Here is a 22,903-nt window from a genome sequence, read left to right on the forward strand (position 1 = left end):
CATAGTAACAATAACAACAACAAAATTCACACTTTATATATTGTAATTTGGGCCTGCATCTGCTGCGATAATTATAACATTTCTCCTTTTGAAACTACTAATACTGTAAGGCATAGGCAGAGAAGGACTCCAGAGCTCTGAATGTCCACAGCACAGATGGGTTGTAAGAATAAGGAACTAGATAAGAAAGGGACAAAGGAGAGAAAGGGAGAAACATGTATTTGAATTTGCATCCTTAATATTTAATAATAGTAATAAAACAGCTAAACAATATGACATAATAAGACCTTTTAACCTTTTGGTTATTGGTGAAATTTTGGGTATAAAAACTGTTGCACTTGACATCTGAAAAATAGAAGATATCTAAATATCTATAGGATTATAAATTTATTCCTAAATCTTAGACATTTTAACTGAAATTGACATAAAAATAATTTTATGCTATAATTTCAACCATCTTTGTCTTAACTGAAATTTGGAATTATCCATTCTCTCCTTACCTTGTATACCTTGTGAATCAAGAGTTTACTGTATTTTAATTGCCTGATTTTTACCCCCCTTTCACTCTTTGTTACTGAATATACTTGAATATAGATTGTGACATTAGGTATTTTAGGTGTAAACGCTGAGTTCTTAACAAGAATACATTAAATTAGAGACTCATTTTTTTTTTTAAACCAGATACTCTAGATGAATATTTTGAATATGATGCAGAGGAGTTCTTGGTCTCTTTGGCCTTGTTAATAACAGAAGGACGAACACCTGAATGTTCTGTAAAAGGTCGCACAGAAAGTTTCCATTGCCCTCCAGCACAGTCCTGTTACCCAGTAACTTCCAAACATGAATGTAGTGACAAGCTGGCTCAGGTGAGAATTGTGTATTGAGTATATTTTCTTTTTCTTTCATATAAACTAGTTTAAATTCTGTGATCACTTTTGTTACATGACAATTAAAATGTTCACACTTAAGTTTAAAATCACTTATAACTACAATAAAAAAAATCCTAATCTTGGACCATAGCTAATACCCCTAACTCTTAAGCGATGCTCTTAAAGTCACAGTAGGTACCTTTGCAGATCAGCATGCAGGGTGACAGCCAAAATCATACCTGCCTTCTTACTTGCCAGATTTAAGATAATTGTTGCTATTGATCTTGTGTTTATTTGGTAGAATTATTTTCATGATTATTTTCTTCAGATTAACCAATTTCCCTTTTATATTCCTTTCTTTTTTCCTATGGGAGGATACTTTTTGCTATCATAGTAGTATTTTTATATAATGTTAAAAATATTTATTTTGATTGGTACTGTATAATTTGCTATAGGGATTTTCCCAACAGTTTCTTAAATGTAGTTCAAAATTTTACATTTTTAAAATCTTGTCTATTTTGAGCATTTAATGAAAATGAGATTTTAATATTTTGGTTTTTACTTAGAATGAATCTTTTTTTTGTAACAATGACATAGTTAACAAACTAGGCTGGGCCACCTCAAGGCCTGTCAGACATGGTGTATGACAGTTATTTTTCCACAAAATAGAGCAGAAATATCCCCCTCCCCAAGAAACTTTGCATCATAAATGTTCAGTACTAATCCTTGTACTCTAGAACTCACTAGTGTTAATCCACTATTTAATGAGGAAATCTAAATAAGCCTAAGCAAAGATCTACAGTTGACTCATTTCTCATACAGATGTCTATTTTACAATTATAATTTTAAACTGTAAATATAAAATGCCTTGGGTTATTGAGGTATTTCGCTTACATTCATTTTCTCTTAAGTGTCGCCAAGCCAGAAGAACTAGGTCTGAGGTCTTACTGTTGTGGAAGAATAACCTTCCAATCATGGTGGAAGTGATGTTACTCCCAGATTGCTGCTACAGTGATGATGGGCCCACCACAGATGGAATTGATCTCAATGATCCTGCAATTAAGCAAGATGCATTATTATTAGAAAGATGGATATTGGAGCCAGTTCCTCGACAGTAAGTTGTTGAACTGAGTTTCAAGTTGTTCTTGCTAAATCAGGTTTTCCATTGCTTCTATAAATTATTTTAGTAATGTATCATGTCTTTGACTCTAATGATGTAGTAAAATTTAGACATTTAGTTCTTCTCTGACTTCAAGTGACACTAGTAAATGCACTTCGATACTCTTGAAAGCACATATCCAGAATATATTTATTTTAGCTTCTGTATTTCTACAGTTCAATCATTTTGTACTTGCTGACATTTAAATGATACTTTTTACTTCCCTTAGGAGTGGCGATCGATTTATTGAAGAGAAGACTCTTCTATTGGCTGTCCGCTCATTTGTGTTTTTTTCTCAATTAAGTGCTTGGCTGAGTGTTTCCCATGGTGCTATTCCACGAAATATTCTTTACAGGTATGTCTTGGGCAAAATAAGGACAGTGTGTATTTAACCTTGTTGGTTAGCTACTGAATGATATTTTACCTTTTAAGCAATTTATTTCCTTCATTTCTAACTGTAAGTGGATAAAATTTCCTGAAGATTTTCTCAAAACAAGTTAGAGAATTTAAATGCGAATCAGTATGAATTTTACTTTATTTTTTAATTTGCTTTTTATTTTTTTAATGTTTGTTTTGAGAGAGAGGGAGACACAGAATCAGAAACAGGCTCCAGCTCTGAGCTGTCAGCACACAGCCCAACGTGGGGTTTTAACTCCCAAGCGGTGAGATCATGACCTGAGCCGAAGTCAGATGCTTAACCAATTGAGCCACCCAGGCACCTCCGGCATAGAATGGTTTTCAGAGAGCTTTTTAGCTTTAAAGAACCCCCAATGGGCTTATGTATAAAAACTTTCTGGGCTGCCAAATTTCCATAATGGTAGACTTATTTAATTTTTGCATCTTGAAAACTGTAAATTTACAGGCTGCTGACCAAGTGTCTAATTGTTTCTTTAGGCAGTTGGCCCTGAGATTGAGTATCTCTTAATCACCTTGTACAACAGAATTAGCTAAATCCATTTATTTAGAGTAAATGCCATTTTTTTTTTGTTTTAAGAAATAATTCTAAATTATAGTATTCTTGAGCTTTAATGCCTAAGTAGTCTAGTGTTCGTAAAAAGATCATCTCTAGGCTCTTTCCATAATGTCCATCAACTAATGAATGGATAAAGAAATTGTGATTTATATACACAATGGAATACTACGTGGCAGTGACAAAGAATGAAATATGGCCTTTTGTAGCAATGTGGATGGAACTGGAGGGTGTTATGCTAAGTGAAGTAAGTCATACAGAGAAAGACAGATACCATATGTTTTCGCTCTTATGTGGATCCTGAGAGACTGAACAGAAGACCATTTGGGAGGGGAAGGAAAAAAAAAAAGATTAGAGAGGGAGGGAGCCAAAACATAAGAGACTCTTAAAAACTGAGAACAAACTGAGGGTTGATGGGGGGTGGGAGGGCGGGGAGCGTGGGTGATGGGTATTGAGGAGGGCACCTGTTGAGATGAGCACTGGATGTTGTATGGAAACCAATTTGACAATAAATTTCAGATAAAAAAAATCATCTCTATTCTAAGCATAAACTATTGTGCTTTTTATGTTGGTTTTATCAGAATGACATGCATGGTAAAGTAGCTGAAAGTAAACCCTTAATAGTAATTAATGCAAATAAAGATAAGTATGTAACTATTGAAAATGTTTTATAATATAACGTTATAAGCATTACAATGCATTGATTCTGTATATTTCTATATGATTCTAGAATCAGTGCTGCTGATGTAGACCTGCAGTGGAATTTTTCACAGACCCCGATTGAACATGTGTTTCCTGTTCCTAATGTTTCTCACAATGTGGCCTTGAAAGTCAGCGTTCAGTCCTTGCCCAGACAATCTAATTATCCAGTTTTGACCTGTAGTATTCACACTAATATTGGCCTTTATGAGAAAAGAATTCAAGAACATGAACTTAAAGTCCATCAGCACCGCAATTCTAGTGAAGTAGAACAATGTAGTACAAATAGTTCACAGCGTCTGTGTAGCAAACAATCTTGGACCATGGCACCTGAAAACATATTGCATGCAAAAAATGGCACAACTCCAGAATATACTGCAGCTGTCAAAAATGTCAAACTGTATCCAGGCACTGGCAGTAAATCTGACTATGGAACACGTCAAGCCAATATTCTGGGCTTCAGTGGTAGAGGAGATAAAAAGTCACATGAAACACCAGTGAGAACTTTAAAATCATTTTCAGTGATTGATTCCAGGGTCTCTAGCCACCAGAGTTCCTGGCAGTCAGTTGGTGAGACTAATCCTTTAATAGGCTCTTTAATTCAGGAGCGACAAGAAGTTATTGCAAGAATTGCTCAGCATTTGATTCATTGTGATCCAAGCACTTCCCCTGTTTCTGGACATCCATTTAATATACAAGAGTCTAGTTCACTTAATTCAAAACTTTTCCGGGTTTCAAAAGAAAATGAAAATGTGAGAAAATGTAAAGAAACTTTCTCCATTTCCTTTGGTAGTCCTGAGCTTACCTCCTCAGAAGACACCAGTGAGGGAAAAATTCAAGTAAAACCAGATACTCCTCGAAGTGAAACTGGCAGTTCCAATGGTCTTTATTCTCGTCAGTCTGTTGGTGAGACAAATCCTTTGATTGGCTCTTTACTCCAGGAGCGACAAGATGTTATTGCAAGGATTGCTCAACACTTGGAGCATATTGATCCAACTGCATCACATATACCCCGGCAGTCATTCAACATGCATGACTCCAATTCGGTTCCTTCGAAAGTATTTAGGAGTACATATGAAGACAACAATTTGTGGAAGAAAAACAAGGATGTTACCTCTGTTTCCATTTCCAATACAAAAATTTCCTTGTTAGAAGACAGCAGCGAAGGGGAAAACTTAGTACTGAATAAATCATTTAGTTATTTTAAATGTAATGGTAAAGTCGAATCCTCTTTGAAACCTCAAATAAGAAGAAATCTGTATCAGGACAATCCTAGTGAAACCATCCAAAATACTTTTCAAGAGACACAGAACAAGGCCACTAGTTTATTGACTCCCTCAAATATGCCTCACTGCAAAAAAAATAACTTAGATTTGACAGTCAGATTGGAAAATACACTTTCTGAGTGTCAATTTAAGGAGCAAGAAATTAGCAATGAAACTGATAAAAAGTATTCAAATTGCAACAGTATTGACAAACAGATTTGCACAGATAAGTATAAGGAAAAAAGAATAAAAAATGAAAATTCTAATCCAGAATATTTTAAGAATCATGAATTTGATAACTCCAAAAAAGATGACTCAAAAATACAAGCTACTATGTTGGAAATGTCTGAATATTTGAACAAACATGAAAACAAGTGCTCAAATAAAGACTCAGAAAGGCCTAAGACATGTGAGCAAAATACTCAACTTAATAGTATAGAAAATTATCTCAATAAAGATAATGAAGTTCGCAAATGCAAAAAGCCAGACCTATTAAAAATTGAACAGGATAAGAAAGAAGAGATAATTGATGAAAAATCTCAAAACTGTTCTCAGAGAAAGAAAGTAAAAGACTGTTTGTCTACATGTGAACGACTGAAAAATACAGAGGTGTTGGTAGGTAACATCTAATATTTCAAATATAATTCTCAAGCATTTATCATGGTTTCAATTTTGTTTACAGAAGATCTAGTTATAAAGGCCTAAGGTGCCCATTAATTATAGTAAATACAGTCAGTTCTAATAAACCTGCTACAAAACTAGTATTAACATCCTTGGAAAATAACCTACTTACTTAAGAGCAAATGCTAGGTGAATTCTTCCCATTGCCCTTTTTTGGTTATTTCAACACTAGACAATTGCTGGAGGGTAATTAGGAGTCAGAAATGAAACTCACATCAGCTTAATGTATCATTTGTTAGTAGCTCTGGCCTAATACAGTGCACCCGTTGTAATGCCACTGCTCAGCTAGGGATTTTAGGAATATCTATGGAGAAGTCACAAGGCTGTTTGTCGGTTAGAATGCCTGGATTCCTGTCCTGACTTCACAATTTTGAACTTAAGTCACTTAACTTCTAAAAACCTCAGTTTCCTCCGTTCTAAAATAAGAATGATAAATCTCTTTTGCCTATCTCAGAGTTGTGACAATCATATAATAGATTTTAAGAAATTTTGTGAATCTTTAATGTACTATATAAATAAAAGATACTTATTTACATTTTATTTAACTTTCTACCAAACCATTTTTTAGCTTTAGAAAATTATTATTAGGCAGAGAGGAACACTGAGAATCCAAAGCAGGAACCCAAGCCATTAGTGCAGAGCAGGATATGGGGCTCAAATCCACAAACCAGAGATCATGACCTGAGCCGAAGTCTGACGTTTAACCAACTGAGCCACCCAGGTGCCCCTGGAAAAGTACTTTTTAACTGTCTTGACCTAAATCTGAATGTCCTTAGTTTATCTTCTTTATCAGTAAAATTAGTTTGCTGGACATAAGAGTTTTAATAATTGTACCATGTTTCCAATTTGTTTTTCAATAGAATATCTAACATGGATTGTATCAAATGGTAGTTTGCAATTTTCTAAAACTATAATTGTCACAAAAACAGTTAGCTTTTCATGATCCTTTCTGGTACCTAAAAGGAAAACTTAATTTGGCCACTGTGTTTTTCAAGCTACTAATATTCGGTTTTTCATGCTCTTGTTTTAAATATAATCATACAACATTTACTAAGTGCCCAGACACTCTTCTGAATATTTTACACATATTGGCATACTTAATCCTTCCACTAAACTATGAGAGTAAACTAGAGTAAACTCCAGTTTACAAATGAGGACCCTAGGACTGGAGAGCTTAAGTAACTTGCCCGAGGTCTTACAAAGCTAGTAAGTGGCAGAGCCAGGACCCAAAGTAGACTTTTCTGATTTTTATGTGTTGCTATGAATTTCTAGTGTTTGGGTTTAAACTTGCCTAAATTCTTAAGAAATAGCTTGTTTCTGTATCACATCAAAAACATGTACTGCAACTGCATTAGATATATTTTTAAATTCACATTTATTGTATTTCTGTGTCGTGCTCTACCAAATTACATGCTTTGAGAACGACTCTTAATATTAACATAGTTTTATATTTTAGAATACTCTTTTTTCTACCTGTGAGTAGTTGTTTTTTCACAAATTAAAAGTATCAAATATTAGCTTACCAGATGTTAGACTCTGAGTATTTATAAATATGAGCATATGTGTAAGACGATTATATTTGGACATAGTTTCTTTAGAATATTTGAGTTTATTCAGTACTTTAGAAAAAAACTCTTAGACATTGTTTTATTAAAGTGTATGTGTGTGTGTGTGTGTGTGTGTGTGTAGATCTAGATCTGTAGATGATTAGCATTACCACCCAAGATGTAATATCTCAGTACATATTAGGGATAAGACCAAAATTACTTAAATGTTATCATTAAAATTAATTATTTTCCTAGCAGAAGACTATACCACTGAAACATTCAAGTGTCTGGCGGAAACATAATTTTCATTCCTTAGATGGGACCTCAACCAGAGCTTTTCATCCTCGAACTGGATTGCCTCTTCTCTCAAGTCCTGTAAGGTTTCTTTCTCTTATTTCATATTAATACTTGGAAACATCTAAAATGTTTACAAATTATTTTATCTGAATTGTAATTGAAAAAAAATTTAAATGCACTTTTTTATTAAAAAAATTTTTTTTAATGTTTTTTATTTTATTTTTGAGAGAGACAGAGACAGAGTGTGAGCTGGGGAGGGGCAGAGAGAGAGAGAGAGAGAGACAGACAGACAGACAGACTCCAAAGCAGGCTCCAGGCTTCGAGCTGTCAGCACAGAGCCTGATGCAGGGCTCGAACCCACAAACCTTGAGATCATGACCTGAGCTGAAGTCAGCTGCTTAACCAACTGAGCCACCCAGGCACCCGAAAAATGTAAATGCCTTTAAAAGGAATTTCCAGTTAGAAACCACTTTTTAATATATTTAATAGCTATGTGTTAATATGAGAAAAGACTAAAAATATGAAAAAAATTAGGATTATAAAATTTCTCTGAAATTCTTTTGTCTAATCTTTTAATTATTACTAAATATAAAGAAAATACTTAGTGTCAAGTGGGTTTGTATAAATAAATTTGTATCTGAAGCTGGTTGACATCACCAGCTGAGTTATTTGGGAATCAGATTTGTGGTTGTTTTTGATTTGGAACCCATGCAGCATCTTATTTTGAGACATATAAATTTCCCCACTCTACATTTACAAATAGATTTGTAGATATGAGTGCAATGGTTAGGAGTCTTGCTTTGGAATCACCCTGACTTGACCCTAGCATAATGTCTGCTTTAGTATTATGGGGATGATTAATATAATTCCTAACACATAGTAAGCTATCAGTTGTTAGCTGGTATACCTGCCATTTCAGTTAAACCTGAGTCAAGTGATCAATTTCAGGGAGAAGTAAAAGCATATATATTTTGCTACTGATAGAAGATAAGTTTTGGTGCTTTGCGTGTTTTTTTTTTTTTTTAAGTTATTTATTTATTTTGGGAGAGACAGACAGTGTGAGTCGGGGAGGGGCAGAGAGAAAGGGAGACAGAGAGAATCTCAAGCTGGCTCTGCACTGCCAGTGTAGAACCCAATGTAGGACTCAAACTCATGAAACCGTGAGATCATTCCTTAAGCCAAAACCAGGAGTTGGGCGCTTAACCAACTGAGCCACCCAGTCACCCTACTTTATCTGTGTTTTTTTAAGTAAACTCTAAGGATACAATATCTGGCCTATGTTCAAAAAATAATTATTGAATAAGAGATCTTGAATTTAAATTTATAACTTGGACCTTAGGTGTTTGTCTTAGAGAAGCTGAATTCCAAACAACTTAAAATAACCCCAAACATTTGACCTAGGTATGAGGTGCTTTCGAAAGACCCAAGTGATCAGGAAAAAAGATTTGTCAGCATCATACTGATAAAAAGAGCATTGTAGACTTCTGTTCAGCATGGTAGACTGAGTTCATCTACAAAGACTCTTCCTCCTCAAAGACGGAAATCATGGATAGAATATAACCTTTAATAAAAATAATATGTAATACCTGATATAACCTTTAAGTACATAGTATAATATAAGAGAAAGAAAGATAAATCTCCAAATACTCATATGAGGCAAATTATGGCCCTCTGGGATATCTGAACCTAATTTAGTGCTAGGGTTTAATGCCTCTGCTGGGACAGGTACAAACAGGGGGTAGGGATGCAAGGACTTATGAACTTGAAAAAACTAAATAGAAATTTTAAATATGAAAAATATTTTAATTGCTGTATACACACACAACATGTGTGCCTACAAATACAGAAGGATTAACATTGAATCAGAATCAGCTGTATAGCAATGTAGTGATGGGTGGACAGATGCTAAGAAAGCATCTTGAATAAAGTACAGAAAGGAAGAGAGTTGGTAAAATATGGAAGAGCCATGGAGGATTAAATGAGATGCTGAATAGAAGTGTAGTACAAATTCTAAAAGTAGAACTAAGTGGAACAAAGAAAATGCAGTATCAGAAGAAATGAAGGTAAAGAACTTTTCAGAATTGAAGACATGAGAATTTAGATTGAGAACTTCACATTAAGTTCTTTTTTTATATATAATTTTTTTAAAGTTCATTTTGAGAGAGAGCACAAGCAGGGGAGGGACAGAAAGAGAGGGAGAGAAAGAATCCCAAGCAGGCTCTGCAGGGTCAATGCTCAAACTCAGGAAACTGTGAGATCATGACCTGAGCCAAAATCAAGAGTCGGACGTTTAACCAGCTGAGCCACCAAGGTGCCCCCAATTAAGTTCAAGCTACAAAAAATAGCATGGTGCACTCATGAAAATCTCAAAAATATTGAGATTGCTTAGACATTCAGTATTATCTTTTTTCTTAATGACGAACGTACTGTATACAATACATATTTATTCTAGTAACAAGTCTTGTTAACTTGCATGTTGTATGTGATTTTAACTTTAGTTTATATTTGGGTCTTTTATTTTTAGGATATTTTCAGCTAGATGGTGATTGGATCATGGTCTTAAATGTAATGTGTGGTATAAAATGGTGGTTGAACATCTGGAGCAGTATTTTTCAAACCTATTCTTTGTGAAGCCCCAGAGTTCTTAGAAATGCACAGTGGGTAGGGAGGGACAAAGGAGCAGCAGAGTTGGCAGGACTCCAGGCTCCCATCACCATTTAATTTTTTTTTGTTTGTTTATTTTTATTTGAAAGCTTTAAGTCTTTTACTCCCTTCACAAAATACAGAAGTACAGTTGACCCTTGAACAACACGTATAGAATACATATAACATACAAAATATGTGTTAATTGGCTATTTATGCTGTTGGTAAGGCTTCCAGTCAACAGTAGGCTATTAGTAGTTAAGTTTTTGGGGATCCAAAACTTTTTGTGGATTTTCAACTGCAGAGGCTGGGCAGGGGGGATTAGTGCCCCCTAATCCCTGTGTTGTTAGAGGGTTAACTGTATATAAAGTAAAAAAGTAAAAGTCTTATTATATATTGAGATTCCATGTAAGATTTTGTTTTAGAAAAAACATTCTGCTTCTTAAAGAGTCAAAACCTAGTAAAAGTGCTTTTGTTAATCATTTATTTTTTTTCTACCAGTTAATAACATGAGAAATAAGGACAATATGTAATAGAGTATGATTGTAAGTAGACTGGGGAGAAGTTATAGTATTTGTAAAATATGCGTAACTTTAATTTGAAAAGTGTTCTATCAATTCAAGAAAAAATTACAGTCTTTTTAAATATCACAAATGATTATTTTGACCTTAGGTTCCTCAAAGAAAGACACAATCAGGTTGCTTTGATTTGGATTCTTCATTACTGCATCTGAAAAGCTTATCATCTGGAAGGTATTTATATTAAAACTGATTTGTGTATTTGAAATAATATACTAATTTCTAGTCTTGTGTAATAAATGTTTACTCTAAAAATCACAATTCTAATAGGAATATTATTTTCTAGTTGGGTATCATTTTCAATATTAATTTCACACAGTTATTAAGGATGAAGGGAGAAATTAAGACAATGAGTAGCTAGTGTATATTGGTCATCATAATAAATACATTGGTTTTAGCACTTAAGTAAGTTTGAATATTTCTGGTCATTCACCTCCTTCTTTACCTTACAGTTCTTTGCAAAAAAAAAAAAAAAAAAGCCTTGGAAATGTGTCCATGTTGACAAATAATACTCTCCTTATTTTCTTTAGTCACATAATTTTGCCTTTATATTCTCATTTTTAACTGAAAATGAAGACTGATAAAGAAGATTGCATTATAGATTTCTAGCAGATGCCACTATGTGATATAAATTCTGCCTTGAAACCTTCTAGGATATTACTTATATTTTTTTTGTCAAATATTAGAACAAAGACCATAAAATCTAATCAGGAATTTAAACTAGATATTTCATATCTTAAAATTTGGTTGGATTAATTTTTTATCATGTAGTTTAAGTAAAATGGATCAAATTCTCCTAATTTAATTTTATACAAAAAATAAATTAGAAAATACTGTGCTTAATGTGTTTGTTTGCTGATTTTCTTTTTAATAGTCATCGACCATGTTTAAACACTGAAGATGATCCAGATATTCATGAAAAACCATTTCTGAGTTCTAGTGCTCCACCTATAACAAGTCTTAGTCTCTTAGGAAATTTTGAGGTAATGTTTTTGAAAACTATTTTAAGAGTTGAAGTTTCTTAACCTAGACCTAGGGTGTTATTTATGTCATTTGTTTGTGAAAGGGAAATAAATAAATGGATTGTATTTTTTCAAAGCCTTGAAATCTTTCCCTTTTCCTTTCTGTGAGAAGTGAAGTTAGAATTGTTGGTACTGCCATCTTATAACTGGGTACCTTGTAGGGGAGTTAGAGGACTTAGGTAAACTGGAGTGAGGTGTCTGTTACTCTAGCCAGAGAAGGGACTTGACCACACCTTACCTGATAGTACTGGTTCTGAGTCCCAGGATGGAGGATGGTGGACTGATAGGAGCCCCTTCATGATCAAGGAGGTTAATTTTCAAAATCAAATGTTTTTTTTGTACTATACTTGTAACTCTTTTGCAAATCTAAATCTATTCTCTTTTTATTTTTGGGAAAGGGAGAGCAAGCAGAGCGGGGGGGGGGGGGAGAGAGAGAGAGAGAGAGAGAGAGAGAGAGAGAGAGAGAGAGAGAATATCTTAATCTTACGCAGGCTCCATGCTTGACGCAGAGCCCAACATGGGGCTTGATCCCATGACCCTGAGCCGAAATCTGGAGTAGGATGCTCAACCAACTGAGCCACCCAGGCACCCCTAAAACTATTCTAAAATAAGATTATTTTAAAAAATGGAATGGTTAGTCTCCAATAATGTGCTATTATTTTATTTAATAAGAATATTTCTACTTGGGATCAAGTGTACTATTGGATTAGCTACCTTTAATTAGAAAACAGCCTTGAACATTGAATCACTATGGTGTACACCTGAAACTAATATTGTATGCCAACTGCACATCAATAAAAAAAAACAACCTGAAACATAAGCCTGTAAATGGAGTTTTAAAAGTGAATTTAATTGGTGAGGTTTTTTTATGGGAAAATAATGTAAAATTAGTAGTTTTAATTTAAATAGCTTTACTGGAATTATGGCAGTTTGATATGTTAACAGTATGCTGTATTTAAAACTGTATTTGATTTTGAAGCTGTCTTTCAGAGTTTTAAAATAGTTATGATAAGTTGATTTCTTTTCCAGTCACTTTTAAGGTATCACTTCAGAACTGTTGAACTCTCTATTCTCTGTCATTTTAAAATGGCATGAGGCCATTGTGAGTATCACTTATTCTGCAACCTTTGTAGTAAAAGAAAATTTGTGAGTGGGGAAAAAGAGCATCTCATATGTGAAAGCCTTAGGAAAGAGAAGATGGTTAAAAGATCAGTACATTGGAATGTTATTTGTGCAGATATGCATATATTTTCACTTGACTTCAGTAGAAAAATACAGAGAAGTTCTGAGACTGTCCAACCCATAAGTTCTCTTTAATTTATAGTTGTCCTTTGTATCAAGAGTTTATTTCTTTTTATTTCCATTATATTGATATACCACTATTTGTTTATTCACTCACTTGATTCTAGGCCTTTGGGTCGTTTCTAGTTTGGGGCTATTACAAATAAAGCTGCTGTGGATATTCATGGATGCATTTTTGTGTGGACATAAGTTTTCATTTTGTTTGGGTAACTACCTAGGAATGGAATGTCTGGGTAGTATGGTAGGTATATCTTTAACTTCTTTTAAGAAACTGCCAAGGTGTTTTCCAAAGTGGTTATACCATGTTTAATTCCTACTAGTAGTGTATGGGGGTTCTAGATCATCCACATCCTTGCCAGTGTTTGTGGGTCAGTCGTTTTAATTTTAATCATTCTAGTAGTTTTGCAATGCTGTTGAACTGTGGTTTTAATTTGTATTTCCCTGAATACTCATACTGTTGAGCCTCTTTTCTGTGCTTTATCATTTAGCTTTTCTTTCCCAAGTAAGCACATAATGTTTTCCAAATAATTATTTTTTTCATTTATGTTTTTTGAGAGAGAGAGAGAATGAGGGAATGCAAGCATGGGAGAAAGACAGAGGGAGAGAATCCCAAGTATGCTACTCGCTCAGTATGGAGCCCAATGTGGGCGTCCAGCCCACGGCCTTGGGATCATGACCTGAGCAGAAATCAAGAGTTGGACACTCAACCAGCTGAGCTACCCAGACGCCCCTGAAGAGCAATAGATTTTAATTTTAGTTTTGTTAAATGTCCAATTTATTCGTTTCTTTTATGGATCTTAATTTTGATAGTGCATCTGAAAAATCTAACCCAACACTTCTCCACCATGGCACTATTGATATTTGAGCCAGATAATTCTTTGTTATGGGATCTGTTTGATGCATTATATGATATTTAGTAGAATCTTTGGCCTCTGTCCATTAGAGTTCAGTACCATCGTCTGCCCCTTACCCCCCAGGTATAGCAGTAAAAAATATCTCTAAACATTGACACATGTACCGTGGTTGAGAACTATTTGCTTGACCCCAAGGTCACAAAACTTTTTTCCTACAAGTTTTATTGTTTTAGCTCTTACATTTAGTTGTGTGATCCATTTTGAGTTAAGATTTATATATGATATGTAGTTTATAGTCCAGTTTCATTTTTGTGAACATGAATGACCAATTATTTTAGAATTGACATGAACTAATATGAGTTCTCTAACATGTTATTCTTTCTTTTTTTAAAAAAAAAAAATCTAATGTTTATTTTTGAGAGGGAGAAAGAGACGGAGTGCAAATGGGGGAGGGGCAAAAAGAGAGGGAGACACAGAATCCGAACCAGGTTTCAGGCTCTGAGCTGTTAGCACAGAGGCCAACGCAGGGCTCAAACTCACAAACTGCCAGATCATGACCTGAGCTGAAGTCAGATGCTTAACTGACTGAGTCACCCAGGCACCCCTATTCTTCCTTAAAATTGCTTCAACTATTGTAGTTCCTTTCCCCTTCATCATGTAAATTTTAGAGTTAGCTTACCTATTCCTACAAAACAGACTGCTGAGATTTTGTTTGGATTGCATTGATAATAGGTCAATATGTGGAAAAGTGACATCTTAAGAATATTAAATCTTTATATTTTTAAGGTTTTTTCTTTTTTTTTTTTAATTTTTTTTTTCAACATTTATTTATTTTTGGGACAGAGAGAGACAGAGCATGAACGGGGGAGGGGCAGAGAGAGAGGGAGACACAGAATCGGAAACAGGCTCCAGGCTCTGAGGCGTCAGCCCAGAGCCCCACGCGGGGCTCGAACTCACGGACCGCGAGATCGTGACCTGGCTGAAGTCGGACGCTTAACCGACTGCGCCACCCAGGCGCCCCAAGGTTTTTAAAGTAATCTCTAAACCCAACATGGGGCTCACTTAAAACCATGAGATCCAGAGTTGCATGCTCTACTAACTGAGCCAGCCAGGTGCCCCTAAAATGTTTCTTATACGTAGCAAGTTAGCACTAAATTGTTACAAGTGATTATGTCATCAAGTGAGCTTAAGAGTGTTAACAAGATTTTAAGTGCTTCTCTGTGTCTAGCACCTTGAATAGGCTCTATGAAGGGTAAGAAAATTTCTATTATACCTGCTCTGGTAGAACATAGTTTTATTTACAGAGATAAGAATAACATATTAAATAATTAGGTTTGAACAGTGGTGAAGTTTAAGGATAGTTCAGTGTGCATTGGAATAGTGAGAGGAGGCCAAACTTCATAGGATTGTAGAAGATTGAGAGAGAAAAGTTGATTTCGGTTCAAATGAACATCTGAATAAGGACTTGAAAATAGTAGCAACTTTTTTTTTTTGGGTTTAACCTGTCATTTATTTATTTTTATTTTTAATTTAATTTGATTTTAATTCCAACATAGTTAACATACAGTGTTATATTAATTTCAGGTGTACAATGTAGTGATTCAACAATTCTGTACATTACCCTATGCTCTTCAATGACAAGTGCACTCTTTAATCCCCATCACTTATTTCACCCATCCCCCCACCCACCTCCCCTCTGGTAACCATCAGTTCTCTATAGATGAGAGTCTGCTTCTTGGGTTAACGCTCTTGGGTTAATGCTTTTTCCTTTACTTGTTTGTTTTGTTTCTTAAATTCTACATGAGTGAAATCATACGGTAATTGTCTGTGATTGATTTATTTTGCTTAGGATTATACTCTCTAGCTCCATCTATGTTGTTGCAAATGCCAAGGCTTCATTCTTTTATATGGCTGAATAATACTTCAGTGTGTGTGTGTGTGTGTGTGTGTGTGTGTGTGTATGTGTAGCAGTATATATATATATATATATGTATATGTATATATATATGTAGCAGTATAACTGTGTGTATGTGTATAGATACTTACACACACACACACACACACCCTATATCTTACATTCATGTATTGTAGGCTGCTTCCATAATTTGGTGATTGTAAATAATGCTGCTGTAAACACAGGGGTGCATGTATCCCTTTGAATAGTGTTTTTGTATCTTTTCTGTACATATCTAGTAGTGTGGTTACTGGATTGTAGGGTAGTTCTAGTTTTTAACTTTTTGAGGAACCTCCATGCTGTTTTTTTCTTTCTTAATTTGTTTTTTAACATTTTTTGAGAGCGGGAGAATCAACAGCACAAGCAGGGGAGGGGCAGAGAGAGAGGGAGACACAGAAACTGAAGCAGGCTCCAGGCTCTGAGCTGTCAGCACAGAGCCCAGCATGGGGCTCAAACCCACAAACTGTGAGATCATGAGCTGAGCTGAATTTGGAGGCTTAACCGAATGAGCTGCCCAGACACCCCAGAAACCTCCATACTGTTCACCACAGTGCCTACACCAGTTTGGATTCTCACCAAGAGTACAAGAGAGTTCCTTTTTCTTTACATTTTTGCCAACACTTATTGTGTATGCTTTTTATTTTAGCCATTCTGACAGGTGTGAGGCAATATCTCATTGTAGTTTTGATTTGCATTTCCCTAATGATGAGGGATGTTGAGCATTTTTTCATTTGTCTGTTGGCTACCTAGATGACTTCTTTGGAGAAGTGCTTGTTCATATCTTCTGCCCGTATTTTAGTTGGATTATTTTTTTTGGGGTGTTGAGTTGTGTGAGCTCTTTGTATATTTTGGATACTAATCCTTTATCATATATGTCGTATGCAAATATCTTCTCTCATTAAGTTACCTTTTAGGTTTGTTGATTGTTTTCTTCGCCGTGCGGAAGTTTTTTATTTTGATGTAGCCCCAATAGTTTATTTTTGCTTTTATTTCCCGTGTCTCAGGAGACATATTTAGAAAAATATTGCTGTGGCTTACATCAGGGACATTACTGCTTGTGCTCTCTTCCAGTATTTTTATGGTTTTAGGTGTCTCACATTTAGGTCTTGAATCCATTTTGAATTATTTTTGTGTATGATGTAAGGAAGTGGTCCACTTTAATTCTTTCATATGTAGCTGTCTAGTTTTCTCAACACCATTTGTTGAACAGACTGTCTTTTTCCCACTGGATTTTCTTTCCTCCCTTGTCAAAGATTAATTGACCGTATAGTTGGGGGTTTATTTCTGGGTTTTCTATTCTGTTCTATTGATCTATTGTGTCTATTTTTGTGCCAGTACCATACTATATTGATGACTACAGCTTTGTAATATAACTTGAAGTCTGGAATTATGATGTCTCCAGCTTTGCTTTTCTTTTTCAAAATTGTTTTGGTTGGGGTACCTGGGTGGCTCAGTCAGTTAAGTGTCCAACTTTTGATTTCCACTGAGGTTATGATCTCACAGTTCATGGGTTTGAGTCAACATCGGGCTCCACACTGATAGTGTGGAGCCTGCTTGGGATTCTCTCTCTCTTCCCCTTTCTGCCCCTCCCCTGCTTGCACTCTTTCTTAAAATAAACTTTAAAAAATTTCTCTTGTTATTTGGGGTCTTCTAGGGTTTCATATAAATTTTAGTATTTTTTCTCTAGTTCTGTGAAAAATGCTGTTGTTATTTTGATAGGGTTTGCATTAAATATGCAGATGTCTTTGGGTAATATAGAAATTTTAACTATATTTGCTCTTCCAATCCATGAGCACATAATATCTTTTCATTTCTTGTGTGTCCTCTTTAATTTCTTTCATCATTGTTTTATAGTTTTCAGAGTATAGGTCTTTTTACCTCTTTGATTAGGTTTATTCCTAGGTATCTTACTATTTCTGGTACAATTTTAAGTAGGATTGTTTTCTTAATTTCTCTTTCTCCTGCTTCCTTATTAGTATATAGACATGGAACAGATTTCTGCACACTGATTTTGTATCCTGAGACTTTACTGAATTCATTTATCAGTTCTTGTAGTTTTTTTGGTGGAGTCTTTAGGGTTTTCTAAATACAGGATCATGTCATCTGCATAGAGTGATAATTTTACTTCTTCCTTACCAATCTGGATTCCTTTTTTTCTTTTTGTTGTCTGATTGCTGTTGCTAGGACTTCAGAGTGGACACCCTTGTCTTGTTCGTGATCTTAGGGGAAAAGCTCTCAGTTTTTCCCCACTGAGTATGATTTTAGCTGTGGGTTTTTATTTAAGGCCTTTATTGTGTTAAGGTATGTTCCCTCTAAACCTACTTTGTTGAGGGATTTTATTATGAATAGATATTGTACTTGATCAAACGCTTTTTCTGCATCTGTTGAAATGATCATATAATTTTTATCTTTTTTCTTATTGAAGTGACTATCATGTTTATTGATTTTCAAATACTGAACCATCCTTGCATTCCTGGAATAAATCCCACTTGATAGTGAGAAATGATTTTTTTAACATATTGTTGGATTCTGTTTGAGTAGCAACTATTTTTTTGGTACCAGAAATCATAGTAATGTTTTTCTTTAAATGAAAAAAGAAATGAATGTGTTAACTTCTAAAATTTGTTTCTTAAAATTTATTTTGTCTTCCAGGAATCTGTCTTGAACTATCGTTTAGATCCTCTTGGCATTGTTGATGGTTTTACTGCTGAGGTAGGGGCAAGTGGTATTTTCTGCCCCACACATTTGACTCTTCCAGTTGAAGTGTCATTCTACAGTGTTTCAGATGATAATGCTCCCTCTCCTTATATGGCAAGTATTTTAAAAAATTGTCTCTGTCTGCTAAAATCAACCAATTAAATCGCAAGTGTCTTTAAATTTAAAGAAATTTAATACTGCATTGTGGTAATACTTGAAAATATAAAGCATTTCCTAAGAGAAAATTGAAGGCTGAATAGAAACAAAAGTACTGACATGTTATCTCACAACTTCTTCCTGAGCTAGCTCTAACAACAAATATCCTCTTTTGCATTTGAGGATCTGCTGAAAATTTTCTTGTTTCTATGTGATTTAAAAACATGATAAAACTTTTATTAGTGACACTATGATTTCATATCTTGCTGAATTCAGACAAATTCTCAAGTACTTACTATATACTCTGGTCCCATAAGTGTTGCCTTCACATGTGATCCTCATTTCAGGAAGATTTAGGTAAAGATTTGGTGAGTTATTAAGTCTTCAGTGAGACTCTTTCACTCTCTTTATGCTGTTTGTTTTGAGACCATTTTTTTTCTAATCCTAGAGTTGTTTAGAATACTAGCTATTTCTGTTTTCCACACTAATTTTCTAGTGGAGAGTAGGATAGCTAAGTAAAAGCACAGTTTTGACTCAGTGATCCCATGATTACGTCTTTCCCATTTTGTTATTCTGATCACTTGAGAATAAAATAAGCCTTTAACTGCAAAAATGGTACTGAGTTTTGGTGCATGTTTGGTATCAGCCCTTTTACAAAAGACAAAGAGAAGTGGCTAACCCTGCAAGTCTATACATAGTTTACAGTAATGGTCTCAAATAAGGGGTCACATCTGTGTTTTCATGTTAGGTCTTACTTTGAGAAATACAGACTGCTATAGTTATAGAAATATACAGCCCTGGCCTTGCTGTTTGAATTTTCTAGCTTCCCACTTGGCCCAATTGCTTCCTCTAATATCCTTCTCCACAACCTTCTAGATTTTCAAGAAAGAACTAAAGGTTGTGAAAAGAGAAATCTATGTAATAGACAACAAAGGAAAGGAAGTTACACATTTTTAGGGACTTAAATATAGCCTACTCATTGTTGGCCCTGTTTGCTTAAGGAAAGTTGTTTTAGCCTTACTCCATTTTAAGAGTAAAATGAAGAGCTTCATACTTCAGTGTTTCATACTTCGAATGAGAAAACATAATGGTGTCTGCTCATTTATTGTAATCTGTCATTAATGTAAAAGCCCCCAATGACCATTAAGGTGGGTTAGAAACAAGATAAAAGAGTGAATGACTGAAATCAGCTCAAATAAATATTTTTGAGTGAAATTAACAAGGAAGAGAGAATTTGAACTATGCTTTTTAAAGAGTAGAACAGCATTTATCTTGACCTTGGTTGACATCTAAAAAGATAGGATTAAATGATAAAGAGTTTTGTCACTCTCTCTAGAAAGTACACACAAATGGTTATAACTTTTGAATAGATACCAGAAAGAGTATGAAATCAGGTTATTGAGTTGAGTTTGTCTGTCCTTTAAGAATCCCTGACTTACTCAGTTAAGCATCCAACTTCGGCTCAGGCCATAGATCTCACAGCTTGTGAATTTGAGCCCAGCATTGGGCTGACAGCCTAGAGCCTGCTTCAGATCCTTTGTCTCCCTCTCTCTGCCCCTCCCCCTCCCTCCCTCCCTCCCTCCCTCCCTCCCTCCCTCTCTCTCTCTCTTTCTCTCAAAAATAAGCAAACATTAAAGAATCCCTGACTTACTTTTCTTTGATAATATTCTTCGGTAAACTTTCCATTTTGTAATTAAATTTTTTCTAAGTTAGTTTATTCATTAGGAATGGGTTCCTTTTGCAAATGACCCAGTCCAAATCTTAGACCACAAATCTTTCCTACTATAAATTAATAAAATTAATCCTATTTATTTAGGGAATCTTATTTACATTCTTGTAGTTTAGTGTGTTTTTAAAGGACTGATCACATTTTGATAATATATATTACAGACCAGCAGAACTGAGATACCAAATTCCTACTTGTTACCTTGGGACCTCTCATCACAAATAATACAAATGACTCACAAAAGATAATATTATGTACAAAAAATTCTGTTTTTGTGATATAGAACTGGTACAGGACTTTTCATGAAATAATTCATTAAAGATTAACTCAAAAAGCCACATAATATCTCTCTCCAATTTGGGTATCACTGGTAAAAATGTTCTCCAACTGTTACATAGCAACTTGTCACTGTTTAGAAACTATTGAATGGTGGAACCAGGTAGAATGGTCTAAAGAAGGCATGCCAGTGGTAAATTCATGGTACGACTTCAATTATCATCAGATTAACAAGACCATATGTTATCTTTCTCTATTTGTAATTCACCAAATTAAGATAAACTTCTTTCAGTTTTACTTACTGCATGCATATTCTCTATAGCAGAGTAATTTGTGGAGTTTTTGTGTAAGAGTTTAATTCTGTTTATCTTCATCTTTCTTTTCCATCCTTAAATACCAGACAAAATGTATTTTTCTTCTTTATGTTAAATAAAGTAACTTTTGGGGCACCTGGGTGGCTCAGTTGGTTAAGCGTTGGCTCAGGGTGGTAGGATTGAGCCCCACAATGGACTCTGCACTGACAGAGGAAGCCTGCTTGGGATTTTGTCTCTCTCCCCACCTTTCTCCCTCTCTCTCTGACCCCTCCCCTGCTTGTGCTTTCTCTCTGTCTCAAAATAAATAAACCTTAAGAAAATAAATACAATAAGTACAGTAACTTTTATAGGTAGAAACATGAATATTCTGACCAACTAAAATAAATTTAATTTTTAAAAATAATTATTAAATAATTAAGTTATTTAAAATTACAATAATAAATAATAAAATTCCAAATAATTTCCCAATTTCTGTCTAAAATTTGTAATTTGCTAGTGCCCCTACTGATCTTACGTTGCTTAGAGATGGTTGTGAAGTGTTGGCTTAACCTATAAAGTTTTAAAAATACACATACTCTCTTTATAAATTGATTTAATTATTGCTACCATGTTCTGAAAACTATTAGAATTGTATGTATCAAAGGAAATAAGCATAGGCTTGGTAGTAGTAGTTTTTGCCCCACCAGTTTTCTTATACGTATTTAGGGGAAGGAGGCAAGGAAAGAACAGTAATGTATTGCCTATAGCAATGTGATTATGAAAGGTAGCCATTATTTGGATATATTTTACTTTTTTTTCCTGGAACTAGGAAGAAGAGGGGCATTATATGCCACAGCATTTTTCACATAAAGCAGATCATAAGAAATTGTTAAAGCTTCATTATTATTTTGGTTAGAGATGCAGTTTGTTAATATGCTGTTTTTATGCTTTAAATGACCACGCGGTAAATCACATTAGACAAGAACAACATATGTCCTTTCAGTGCCCATTTCCACAAACATTTCCTAATATTAATATGTTAATTTAACAGTCTAAGGATGGCATTTGATTCACATAGCAGAGTCTGGCTTTCCTTTTCACCTTTGTGCACTTTTTCTTTTTACCCACCAACCCTGGTCTTTCTTACAAATCCAGCAAAAATGTCTGATGGGACAGTCCTGTTTTATATTTACTTCAGTTGACATGTTTGGTCATGTACAATGTAAAATGATGGGATATGAAATGCAGAGCATGCATTTATTCTACTTAACTACTCGAAACTATTTCCCCAGTTAAAACCAATGAAACAGCCCCCTTTCTAAGAATTAAATATCACAGTTACCACCTGTGGTCGTTTGGTCATCTTAGCTCTCTAGAAACTTGCATATATTCAATTCTAGCTTTCCTTGTTTTAATTTATACGTGCTTCCCGTTGTTTGGGTTTCTGTAGTGATTAGAACATCCTTCTCAGAAAACTATGTTCTCTAGTATAGGGAAGTATAGTACTTCTTAAACTTTAATGTACATATGATATCATCTGGAGGATCTTAAAACTACAGCTTTGATTTGATAGATCTAGGGAGAAGCCATAAATTGTGCATTTCTAACAAGTTTATAGGTGATGCCGATTATGCTGGTCTATCTCTAGTCAGAAATCCATATATGTAATTTAACTCACTGACTAAAGAATTTACTTCACTATTGGCTAAGACTTAGACCCTTCTGCATTCTTTACTTTTTGTATGTCCAAAGAACAATAAATTAGTTGCTTTTTCATTTCTCTCTTTCCACATGATACAAGAAAATAATCCTGTCTTCTAATTGTATTTCCTTTTTAAGGAACTTCTATATTGTATATCTTAATGGAAATTTCAAACAGTGTAATGTTATTTATTTCAACATCTGCAGGAAGAAC

The 22,903-nt window shown here is 34.6% G+C and overlaps 1 protein-coding gene across 5 annotated transcripts in view; it reads left to right on the forward strand.

Annotated features, from left to right (window-relative positions):
* ATOSA (atos homolog A) overlaps positions 1–22,903 on the forward strand; it is a 115,610-nt gene that overhangs the window by 85,779 nt on the left and 6,928 nt on the right. For 4 of the 5 annotated variants that reach the window (XR_007152719.1, XM_047861123.1, XM_047861122.1 and 1 more), the window contains exons 3-10: positions 682–866; positions 1,781–1,983; positions 2,258–2,383; positions 3,729–5,577; positions 7,446–7,565; positions 10,803–10,882; positions 11,583–11,691; positions 18,493–18,651. Coding sequence is in view for 4 of the 5 variants with exons in the window: in XM_047861123.1 (XP_047717079.1) it covers positions 682–866; positions 1,781–1,983; positions 2,258–2,383; positions 3,729–5,577; positions 7,446–7,565; positions 10,803–10,882; positions 11,583–11,691; positions 18,493–18,651 (2,831 nt within the window). In the remaining variant the exon portion in view is untranslated. The remainder of the gene's footprint in view (positions 1–681; positions 867–1,780; positions 1,984–2,257; positions 2,384–3,728; positions 5,578–7,445; positions 7,566–10,802; positions 10,883–11,582; positions 11,692–18,492; positions 18,652–22,903) is intronic. The other variant, XM_047861124.1, reaches the window with a different exon arrangement.

The sequence above is a fragment of the Prionailurus viverrinus genome, chromosome B3, assembly GCF_022837055.1.
Source record: "Prionailurus viverrinus isolate Anna chromosome B3, UM_Priviv_1.0, whole genome shotgun sequence".
Classification (NCBI taxonomy): Eukaryota; Metazoa; Chordata; class Mammalia; order Carnivora; family Felidae; genus Prionailurus; species Prionailurus viverrinus.